Below are 11,739 nucleotides of genomic sequence, written 5' to 3'. Positions count from 1 at the left end.
CTGTTAAAATGTTTTTTCCTGTGTCTACCAAGAACCTGGTCTTGGTAGACACTTTGGTAACCCTCAATGTCACAAAAAAAAACACTGACCCGCCATATGTACGATCATGATAAGTAAAAACTAGTTGAAAAGGGAAACTTCGATAAACGAAAATTGCCTAACTTGGCTCTGAGACTTTGGGGAATAAAACAGAGTAAATAATTTATTCATCCCTAAGGCGGGATTTGATTTCTTTGTTTTATTCCCCAAAGCTTCAGTCGCAGGGGTACTGTTACCATTATGACGTCATAAGTTATCGATGCCAACCAGCCTTATTCTTGAGTTATTCTTAGGTTCCTCTGGCTGTGAAAGAGGCTATAAAAATGAGCATTAAATCGCTACAGGTGGGAATATTTGTTTTGTTTCTAGTTCTCGTTGTTGAGCTGTACCACGTTCAAATGCAAATTGATTTGAGGGAGTCGACTTCTCACTTCTGTTACAATCCGAACAGAATGGGAAAGCATAAACGAACTGACAATCGCCTTTTTGAATGATATTTCTTTAATGGATAAAACTGCCCTCAATATTAGTGGGCATTAGCACCTTGTGCTTACAAAATACAAAACAAAGGATATTAATCTTCTCTACCGTGTGATAAATGCGTTGTTCTCTGAACTATACAATAAATTAACACACTCGACACAGGTATTTTGTTCCACTCGTCAGTGTGTCAATGACATCTCAACCCTCACGGAGACGTTTTGTCTGATTTCTCCAAGCCTTGATGTGGTTTCACTGAACCACACGATCAGATTTTCAACTTAATTTACAAGACAAGGTATGAACAATGCCCAGAATTTTCTTCATTTCAAAGTATCATTTTGAAAACAAGGCACTTAGTATACGTGGCTTACATACGTCTACATACGTGGCTTACACTAACTGCTCATTGTGCAACACATAACATATAGACATAACAAAAAAAAAGCGCAGTTCCTACACCGTACAAAAACAAGCAATCCAAGATTATATCCAGTTTAGTTAACACACATGCATTTATAGCGACGCATCCATTTCATTAATTATATTGGATTGTCTGCGACGTTCTGAGAGATTTAAAACGATAAAAAATATTTTTAAACGGTAGTCTTTTGAAACGACCTACTGCGCCAGGAAGAAAAAATACAAAACGATCTCGCTAAAAATACGTTATACTGAGAAGTCTATACGTTATTTCTGAACGTTTCTAATGCTATAGGTCGTCTGAAAAGAAATCCTATACAAAATTGATTATGACGAACTTCTAAATCGCAAAAGAAGGTGTCTGCTTAGTAAACTTAGCAGATCCAAAACTGGCCAAAAGAACAACTACACGGCCCTTTCACGTTAGGAGAGAAATCCTTTATGGAAAATGAATAAAAAAACCGTTCAATTTATTTTAAATTGACGCTTTCTCAAAAACTGCTTTCTCCAATGAACAGTGTTCGGTCATTTCGTCAAGTTTCGTCGACCACCTTTGCTCGAAGCTGTTCAACGTCCTTTGCACACGTTGCTCTTCCTGGTCAGCCTTCTGTGTCGCTTGTTCCACGGTACAATCGCCTTGACGATGTACCTGACAGTCTTCTTGCCCTGTTTTTTGTCAACTATTATCAAATATGTCTCATCTATTTTCACTCTCGATGTCAAGTTTCGGCAGCGGTGTTTTGGTATCAACGCGCGGTCAAGACTGTCCGTGACTTTCTTGCCGGCTTTCCGCGAGTTCCGTGTTAACCTCTGCTTGCCTGATTTCTTGTGCCTCTTGAATCTGAGCAACGCAAACGAACCTTTCGCTTCACGGATACTCGTTACGTCTGCTCTGAAGGCTGCAATGCAAAAACAAATTGCAGTGTCAGTCGACGAGAAAGAAGAAACTTCTATGCGAACATTTACACTCTTAGTCTAATCGTTCAGAGATTGAAATGACAGAAGTTATGACGTGCGCGATACTACAAGTCAGCGGCTATCCTTCAGAACAGCTGTATAATAAAAATAATAATAATGGTGATGATGATGATGATGATGATGATGATGATGATGATATAGCCGTGTTATTATATGTGATATAAGCTTATTCGGTCAAAATGGCTGGATATTGGCCAGGTTTAGAGACCGAGACAAAGTCGAAGTCCATAAACGCACAAAAATGGCCGTGACCGACATATGCTCATCTTGACCGAACAAGCCTGGTCAAAAAGGATGTATTTGATTGCGCACTGGGCAACATTTTCTTGCAGGATATATCGGGCAGTCTTACTCTGCGCTTGGGTAGCCAATCGTAGTGCAGGATTTGGTTCATCTTGTCCGCTCGCCGAGTGTGCCATGTGGTGTTCTATCGAGAGAATTCATATGGTCCAGGCAAAGCAGTTTAGACCGAGGCGCTTAAAATCAAGAAGGTATCCCCAATATAATGGCGAAGCCATAAACACTATTTGCACGATTTCAAGACTGCATCGGGTGAGAGAATTTCCACTTCCCCTAAGTGGCACCTTGGTCTACAGTCTGGTTACCCACTGGACATCTTCGAGAGAGACAACTAGGGTAAAGAATGATGCCCTAAGCACAACACACATTGACGCCGTCTCGCTTATAATTAGGCCACTACGCCACAGAGCGACGAGGAAACAGAATATCAAAACAGACCTGTCTCTTAAGGTTTCTCAACCGTCGCAAGCAAGGAAGCCATGCAAACACTAAGAAACCAAAATGTGTTGAACTAGTGGTGCTTGTGCTTGTTTTTTCAGTGCTTTACCAGCATCTTGTGCTTACATTTGGGATTGTGTTGCTGGTGAAAGACAGGTGAGCTGCATCAAGACTCCTCCAAATATGGGAAAGCGATTTGCCCTTTTGGGCAGAAGGTGTTGATTGGACTTCAACTCAGACCAGACGGTGTGATTCACAACGAAAACACAGTCTGTTTTCCCTATGCCACGACTTTTTTTTTGTTATTATTGCAGTAAACTGAGCCACCCATGATTGTGTTAATGATCGATTTTTGGCAAAATAAAGAGTTATTAAATGGATATTGTGTTATCGAAAAGAAAGCACAAAAAAACATTTATCAAAGGAGAGTTACTCCGCATCTATCGACAGCAATAACTAATTGATCGAGCAAGCAGACATGTAGGCCACTAACCCTTTAAAAAAAAATTTTAATTAAATAACTTTGTCGATCTTGTGAAAAAAAATGTTTGTCTTCTGCGTAGTTTCTAGATGTTTTGACAACTCCTTCTCTCGTTGGCCTCTTGAACCTCGCAACCTGATGAATCTGTCAACCTTCATCACCCTCATTTTTCAAACGTTTAAATTTCATATCATGGATAGCACCGTGTAAATTAAAACATGGGTTGGTCAAAATCTGCATGACTATAAATTGTTTGCATGTGTTATCACACGTGAAAGAATATTTCTCGATATCTGTTCTGCTCTGCTTATCAGTCGGAGTACTTTGAGGTCGGCTGGAACTATTGCCTGACTCGCCCTTATCGTTGCCTTAAAGACACCGAATCACTTTGACCACTGTTTATCTTAAACGGGTCGACTGCAAAGGACTTCAACAGGAAGATATCGCGCCGATTGATAAGAAACGGGAGGTTCTGTGTTCAAAAGCCTGGTAAACTGCTTAATACCGTAACCAACGTCTCCAAACAAACCTCTAGCAAGCTAATTAGTGAACAAGCCGAATTTTTGTAAACTACAGTAGTTTACACGAGCAACTGCAGGATTTCATATTTTTACCTCTCCGTCTAATTGTTCCATTTAGAGCAATACGAAAAAGATACATTACGCAATGTCCTAAGTACAAGACTGAAAGAGGAGTCGTCGGATTTTTTCCTCCGAAGGCTATCCAACAGTAGACTTTGACCTTGAGTTTTCCTTTCTGAGCGAATAACCAACAAGACGAAAGCTAGAATTGTTAAAAGAAGTAATGAGCTACAATGAAGCTCTTTGTACTAGGCCAAAAGTTTTTCACTCTCGGCAAGTTAGATTCGAGGCCAATCTGGTTTTCATTCTGCAAGGAAACTCCTTCGTATTTTGGTTATTCGCGCACAGAAAGGGCTACCACAGTTCTGAAACACCGGCGCTTTCCCGTTTTCTCGATCAGACATTCAAGCCAGCTTTCACATAGCGTGTTACAAAGCCTGCCAAGTTGACAGACATGTAATAAATACGCTCATTAGTAATAAATGCCGTTTACTTATACTAATGACTTTTCTATCATTGCTCCTTTTCGGCGTGTATGAAGTACATAGTCAAAACACATTATGATAAAAGTTGTGCCGCACAAAAAATCTCTCTTTCACCTTGCAAATTTAACCAAGCCCTCGAGGTTTATTTTCATGTGTTTACTTCGAGGCGCATTTTCATTGCCCAGCCCCAATTATATTGTAAGACATCTGAAAGAAAGGACTCTCTTGTCATGATAATCACGCGTATTGGTTTGCAAAGAATCGTAAATGTGTGCGAAACTCAAACAACAATTGCGCCAGTAGGACAAAGTGTATTATAATGGCTGATTTGTCAGACTGAAATGAAAATTAGAACGTTCAAAATGGTTGTAATTCGCAGGGTTGAACGATCGCAAAACGGGACAGTCCCAGCCTTATAACATAGACGCACATTTGGTGGTCTAAAGATTTGCATTGGCGTCAAAAATGTGCCAACATTTGTACGCTTGTTGACACCTCTTCAAAGGTTTGAGGCGAGAAATTGTCCATCCCTACCCACGCGCGACAATCCAATTGTGTCAATGTCTCCCGGGGATAAAATAAAACGCATTTTGGCAAAAAGAGATGTACTCACGTCCTGGCGAGAACCGTTTCTTAGATATGTAAAGGATGTAAACACTTGATGGCTATGTAACGAGAGAATCAGAGTTGGTACCGTTTTCCTCAGTGTATTTTAGCGGACAGACACATTGAAACCGCAAAAGGGTGATTCTTGAGTTCAATCAGACTCTGTATACGCTTGCGCAAATAAAAAAAAAAAGGTACGATGGTGTTTTAAGCGGGTCTTACCTAAATGGCTGTTACAGGCTTTCGCACGTAGGACATCATCACTATTTAACTTCGGGTTGCAAGCCACGTCGGTATCTGGAGCAAAATGGAAAATAAAGAATTGTTTGTCAGTAACTGCTTGTCAGTAAGAAAATGGCGAACCACATTCCTCTAGGTTAACTATCCCTCGCGCCCTTTCCGTAGGAAATGTCTGAAATTATAAATAGCACAACTTTACCAGCGAATTCGCGGAGCATAAGAGCATAGTCGCGCACGACAACAAGCGCTGTATAAACAAAATGTCAAGATTATTCAACGTTTTGTCGAGCAAAATTTAAAAATACGAAGTTTATCTAACTGAAAATACAAGGTCTATCTACTGCCCGGCCCAAGCTATAATGCTTTTATCGTCTTCGCCTTATTAAAAGACACGTTAAACTGCAAATTAAGCTGTGAACACTAATGTGATCTAATCACTCCTTTAGTAGCGTACCTGTGAGCACCACTGGCGGTCGTGTCGTGGGAGCAACAACAAAGTCTTCTCGGACACACATCAAGTCGTCCTTGTACTGCGAACAATTGAAGGCATCGTGAGTTGGCCAGGAGTAATTGTAACTGTTCATCACGGGCTCGCAGCTCGCCTTCACTCTGGAGCAGAACGATCTACAGAGTTTAATGATCACTTCTTTGCCGCTTTCTTTGTCGTGGAGGCAAATCGGAGCGTAAATGGCACAGAGAAACAACTTCAGTCCTGCATGACACTGTCCAACGAGAAGTTGCCATGGCTTGATGGCCTCGACAGTTTCATTGAGTTGGTAGTTGTTGAACGCGTTTGGAAGGCGCATCAAAGCATACCCATTCCCGTTCGTTAAATTCCTGCAAAACTGCGGCACCGGCTGGCAGTGTCCTCTGGTATAGCCTGTATACGCCCGCGAAGTACAAACCACCAAGGAGACGATAACACACCTCAGAAGAAGCGACATGATTTGGAGTTCTTTCTACGTGCGACAAATCCGCGATCTTCCAGACGGAATCGTTCAGTCGTGTATTTTAATCAACGGCCAGTGGGCGGTGCTTCTGGGATATTGATCAAATTTCCAGCTTCTGAAAAGCACAAAAGCCACACTGTCAAACACTAAAGGCACGTGAAACATTTACGCGTGTCGTCCGTGCAAGTGCTGATATTGTTAATGAGCCTTTGTCTTGAAGCTCATTTAAAGCCCGTCAATCAGACCGTATTTTAGATCATGGAAAAAGCGCTTCAACGTTTGAATAAACTAGTGCAACCTTTCGAACTTTACATACCAATGAAAATTAATATTTCCACATCGTAAAGAGCGGTGCGGTGACATTCGATCGTATCAATTGCTGTAAACAATAGGGAAAATATGCATTTTTTTCGATATACGGAAAACACGAGGTCGCATTGCAATGATAAGTACTTTCGTTTGGTCTGTTTTACTCGTTGGAAGAAAGTTCCGGGCGTTCGTCCGCGGTCAAGCAATCTCTCGCTTCACTTCCCACGAAGATTAAGTGGATTATGAGCGAGTTAATGGTATTACCGATGTGTTGGGCTTTCACACCATTGAAGCTGACAAAATCTTAATGGCCAGCTTTTTGCATCTCTAATCCGGCAATCAACTCTACACAGACATTGACAATAGCTCGAACATAACAATGCCATTTGGCCGGCCTCTCTTGTGTAAAGCGTTTATTGTGCCACTTATTATTTAAACAAACAAAACTGATTAAGGTGCTTTTTAGCCTGAGCTAAATCTCTGTCGGGGTCGTCATCCGGCTTCTTGATTTCAGCCTGGTCGCAAACGGTCACCTAATTCAGCAGGTGAAACAAATCCGATTAGAGCAAAAAATGTGGGCCCCGCGCAAATCTGTGCATTAGCGGTTTGAGGGTTGTAAGGGACGCACCGGGTTTGAGGTTTGAGATTTGTAAAGGACCGGGTTTGCCGGTAAAATTGTGTTTCCTCACCAAGCCACCGCAAAAGACCACAAAATAGCTTCCATGCAAATAATTATGCGGCCTTGCACGTTCTACAAAATTGCATCTATCCCGTATTTTTTTCCCGTGAAATTTTGTCAAATCAGTATAAATCTTCCTGGCCAAGCCTAAGAGAATTTTACATGAGAATTTTGTAGTGTCGTGAATCAAAACTTAGTGGGCCTTATATGATAGTATAACCTATAACAGTGTGGCTTTTTCTGGAAACCTTCGAATTCCGTGTCTGGACTGTCGTATCGGCAGAATTCCGACGTTCACGAGCAATCCCCGTAGCTCGGTTGTCGTTCGTTGTCTGAGGCAGTGGTTGTCAAAAGGCCCAAGGACCAGCTTGCGTTTAGCCTCAGTTGTCACATCTCACTGTATGCTCAAACGAGTGATTGAAGAGCAAACCTTACCACATTCCCTTTTTCCGTTTCTACATCTTACATTGGCTTGTTACAAGAGATTATGTTCTAGATTATAATCTCTTGCTTGTTACCATTCCAGAAAAAATGCAAGAACACGGAGCCTCATGTTCTTTTCTCGTTACAACTCTAGAGGAGAAACTGTTATCAGTTACAATCCCCGGAGTTGCGACATAAGCAGGGATGCTAACGAGGCGTCGGAACGAGTATCACCTCGATCAATTCAAATTTGTGCCCAAGCGTCAAAAACAAAATCTGTGTTACAGCATTTCTGTTACTGTGGCTTCCGTCTGAACATGCATCTCTAAGTAATTTCGGTCATTTCCTCCAGGATACCGTGCAGTATGTAGACAACTTTAAGTGCTGTTTATTAATAAAAGCCGGGAAATGGTTAATCAGATAGCAGGACTATTAAATCATCAGTTTTAGTCTTGTTTTGGAACCGTGACAAAGCTCTCTGTTTCTAACTTTCCTGTTGTTGCTTTTTTGGGGCGACAGCTGAACTGCAACTCCTGAACTCTCCAATTAGACACCTGCCGAAGGAAACTATTACCTACAGGCGGGCACTTCCCTGTTGAACTGAGCGATCCGAAGTTTGGACGAGAGAAATGGATTGCCTCGTGAAATACCGCTCGAGCCGCCTGCTGATTAACACGAACAGAAAGTAGCTCTGGCGAGGAACATGTCGAGCGTAACACGGGGATAATTCTTTTCAGCTCTTGTCACGATGGTGGTTAGCTTATGGGTGAAAGAGGAAGGCTGTAATCTGTTGTTGTGTCTGAGGCGAGGGAAACCTCCAATACCGCAAAAGATTTGAGGTGGAAAGTGACACTTACTTTAAGTGGTTATTGCGGTTTCAAAAATGACTGCTATGTCTTTGCCCGAAGGACGGCGGCTCTCCCAACAACGCACCGAGTGAAACCGCCGGCGAAGAAATGAATGTCACATTGCACGTAACCCGTAGAACGTTACTTTAATCCGGCTGGCAAGGACTCAAAGTTCCGGCTGAACAAAGAAAAACCTGCGTTTGTCCGGCTTGAACATTCTGGGAGACAGCAAACTATGAAGATGTTCAGTGAATCAAGGCTGGCAATTCCTAACCTCAAAGACGGCAAATAGTTTTAGCATTTCCTTTACAACATAACTCTTTATTTTAAACAACTGGCGTTAACCCAAATTTGTTGAAAAGAAGAGTTTACAGCATTTGACGACTCAAGCAAAACTTATCAGACTATCAAGCATATTGTAGAAAGGAGACGCAGAAAAAAAAATCCTTAGCAGACTAACTACCTGGTGGAGAGAATATTTTTTAGGTTCCTATAACTTATAAATGTGCTTCTGCAGTGACAGAAATACTTTTTCGATCACACCCTCTCAGTCTCCACTGAAATGTCACAAAGGATGTCTTGTCAGTTAGTTTGCGCTTGAGAACCAGGTGCCAAGTACACTCTCGAGAATTTTATCCTTTTGTGCTCTTGCCAAACCGATATCGCGGAAAACGTGCAACATTATGCTCAGCGAACCGAGGTGAAACAAAACAGGTTGTACATGTCTATTTAGTTCAGAGAAAGGTACGCATACGAATTTAATGATTAAATATAAAGTATTTGTGGGCTAACCAAAGAATGTATGTCTGAGAGAAGGGCTCACTACAAGAATTTGTTTTTTATGGAATCTGAAATCTAAAGTACTATTTCCGAAAAATTCAATAAACCTTATTGTGATGGCCCCATGGATTGTTTTTAGTTTAACGTTTGTTTTGACATTTCTAACAAAAGTAATACATGCTTCAAGGGGGCAGTGGATCTAATTTCAAAAGGGTTTTCGGAAAAAGTGATTAACAAGATCTGTACTTTACTCACTGCCTTTACATCGAAATTTCTCACCGAGGAAATAACTCAAGGCGGAAAAGAACATAACTTTCTGAGCTAATTAGAAGAGTTGGCACAGAGCGAACGCGCCGATTGTAACCACCAACATGCTCTGAAGAGGGGTTACTTGAAGTTTGAAATCACATCTATGTCCCTTCAGAAAGAAATCTGACTAGAAGGACCCACGGTCAGAGTATAAATAAGTTTATTAACTCGACGATGTGCACAGAACAGGTCCTTGAAGATACGACTGTCGACAGTTTTTAACCATGCTACTGAAGCGCTGGCCAACAACCAAAATGAAAGCGGCTTTTTTTTTCTTCTAGTTTTAAGTTCTTCATTTTGTCAGAGGAAATTTCACTCATATTACTGTAGAGTATATCGACAGATTAATTACATAAGATAGTGTTGTGTTATTTGTAACTCTTGTTGTTGTTCTTATTTCCCGCGGAAAACCGCCGGACAAAATCTGTAATCTGTCAGAAAAATTAAGAAGTTTTCTGCGAACAATTTACCGCCAAAAAAACCGCCCCGTGCGCAATTCCACTCACGGCTACCGGCACGTGAGGGGAAATTTCGACTTTTATCGCTTATTGTTACGTGGCAAGTTCCACGAGTTAGCAAGATATAGCCAAATCCTGCACTGCAATTGGCTACCGGAGCGGGGATTAACCTCTGTTTCCATCTATCAAGAAAGTGGTGCCCAGTGATGCCCAGTAATAAATCATTTAATTTGGTAATTAAATCATTTAATTACCAAGGTTGTTCAGATTAACATGTCTGAATATTTGGCCTCGTTCTTTTTTACGTGTTTATGGACCTGGAAGATGTCTCGGTCCGTAAACACGTAAAAAGGATCTTGGCCGATATCCAGCCATCTTGACCTCACGCATGGTCAACAACCCGTCTTTATTTCACGATCTGAGAGACAAATTAAACAGTGTGAAAACTAGCAAACCTTTTACACTGCTACAAAATTGCCGCAGACTGTACCTCTAAAAGTCAAGGATAAAATTCAGCTTTTCCTTTTCCTGCAGTTTCCAGAGAACTCTAAGCTGAGATGGTCATGTTGGTTATTCTCGAAACACGCTGGTTAAATGTAGCACGAACCGATAATTGAGAAGTTGGATTTTGATCACTCTGACCGCGTGTAGTTGTCCCTCTTGTAAAACCTTTGTGAGGGGCAGTTGCGTTCCCAAACAAGAACATTAGCAAGAATGTGTTCCTTTCAGGCTGACTAATGACATAGGTCCCATACTTAATTAGGAAACTCCTTAAATTGACCCTATTTAAGTATTTTGCTTTTAAACGTTACCACTCCTGTTACTATCCATTTGAATTTATTCACACCCAAAGATGAATTGAAATTATTTCTGAACAAAACAGTACACTTCTGAGTGCCTTAGCTTGGGAGCAGCGCGAAACTGACGGAAAAATGGGGGAACGGGACGTCCGGTGAAGGCAAATAGTGGCTTCGGTAATATCGCATAACAGCTCATAATTGAATAAATGTTAATACCATAGACGTAAAAAAAAACGGTTAGAAAAGTTATTTCCTAAAATAGTAAGTAACCTTTGTTTTTAAGATGTGGAATTAGAAATTCCGTAACAAGAGAAACAACGGCAATTTGTCAATCATCATACCAATTAAAGCTATTTATGGAGAAAGAACAACAATTGTAAAATAACAAATTTTGCCACACCGTTTCCAATAATAATAATAATAATAATGATAATAATAATGATAATAATACCTATAACAAAATTCATCTATCTTTGACTATGAAAGATAATAAATTCTTTGAGGATAATGAGTTTCGTTTTGTCATCAAGGCACTCAATAGACTCTATATGCAGCTTTTGGACAGCTTGACGAAATTAAAATGAAAAAACTGCCAGAGTTTCAGTTCAATTACGTTTTCAGACAGAGTGTGCTGGACTAATCTATGGGACTAACAAGATGGACAACTGCAGGGAACTGGAATTAAGATATTACTTCGACGGAAACTGTTAATTAGAAAATGAAACCTCGATAGTTATCACCGACAGAAAAAAAAGTAGGAAAAGAAATACGACTAGTCCGTATTTTAGCAATTTGATGTTCAGCTTTTTCCATCGAAACTACCAAGAAAGTATCTGTTGTCCTACATGGTACATTGCTATAAACTTACCTTCACTCCGCCTTGAGTCAACCGACAAATTTGTCGAACGTTCTGAGCAACTGAAGAACGTATTCTAGCCACAGTGGGTTTAATAGGCGTGCTTAGCCAGACATTTCATTAATAAAGCTCATTATAATTAAGTCTCGGAACGTACCCTCGAAAATGTTACTTTCAACACATCCGAAAAGGAAAGCTTTAAGTTAATAAACATTTCCATGTGATAAGCGACTTATTTCATAGTAAAGCTGTTAATTGCATAATTCTTTTAATGGT

General features: G+C 40.6%; 1 protein-coding gene across 2 annotated transcripts; it reads right to left on the bottom strand.

The window, feature by feature from the left end:
• Window positions 1-527: 527 nt before the first annotated feature.
• LOC145499384 (secreted frizzled-related protein 2-like) lies at window positions 528-11,502 on the bottom strand. 2 transcript variants are annotated; one of them, XM_081478904.1, is made up of 4 exons: window positions 11,476-11,502; window positions 5,506-6,116; window positions 5,034-5,108; window positions 528-1,841 (listed from the first exon to the last, which is right to left on the bottom strand). In XM_081478904.1, exons 2-4 carry the CDS (start codon window positions 5,993-5,995, stop codon window positions 1,510-1,512), a joined length of 897 nt encoding a protein of 298 aa, XP_081335030.1. In that variant the 5' UTR covers window positions 5,996-6,116; window positions 11,476-11,502; the 3' UTR covers window positions 528-1,509. The 2 variants fall into 2 exon arrangements, with proteins under 2 accessions (XP_081335030.1, XP_081335029.1); XM_081478903.1 differs by lacking the exon at window positions 11,476-11,502 and having other exon boundaries at window positions 5,506-6,298.
• Between the last annotated feature and the right edge of the window lie 237 nt (window positions 11,503-11,739).

This window comes from Orbicella franksi, chromosome 10 (genome assembly GCF_964199315.1).
Source record: "Orbicella franksi chromosome 10, jaOrbFran1.1, whole genome shotgun sequence".
Classification (NCBI taxonomy): Eukaryota; Metazoa; Cnidaria; class Anthozoa; order Scleractinia; family Merulinidae; genus Orbicella; species Orbicella franksi.
The sequence above is the reverse complement of the archived record's forward strand: the minus strand, read 5'-3'. Positions and strand labels throughout refer to the sequence as shown.

Excerpts from the sequence above, each read along its gene's own strand:
- LOC145499384 (XM_081478904.1), bottom strand. The coding sequence starts at position 5,995 with ATGTCGCTTCTTCTGAGGTGTGTTATCGTCTCCTTGGTGGTTTGTACT. Across the intron at positions 5,109-5,505 it reads ACCGCCAGTGGTGCTCACAG|ATACCGACGTGGCTTGCAAC; the intron begins GTACGCTACTAA and ends ATTTTGCTCCAG. Across the intron at positions 1,842-5,033 it reads AGCCTGTAACAGCCATTTAG|CCTTCAGAGCAGACGTAACG; the intron begins GTAAGACCCGCT and ends TTTGCATTGCAG.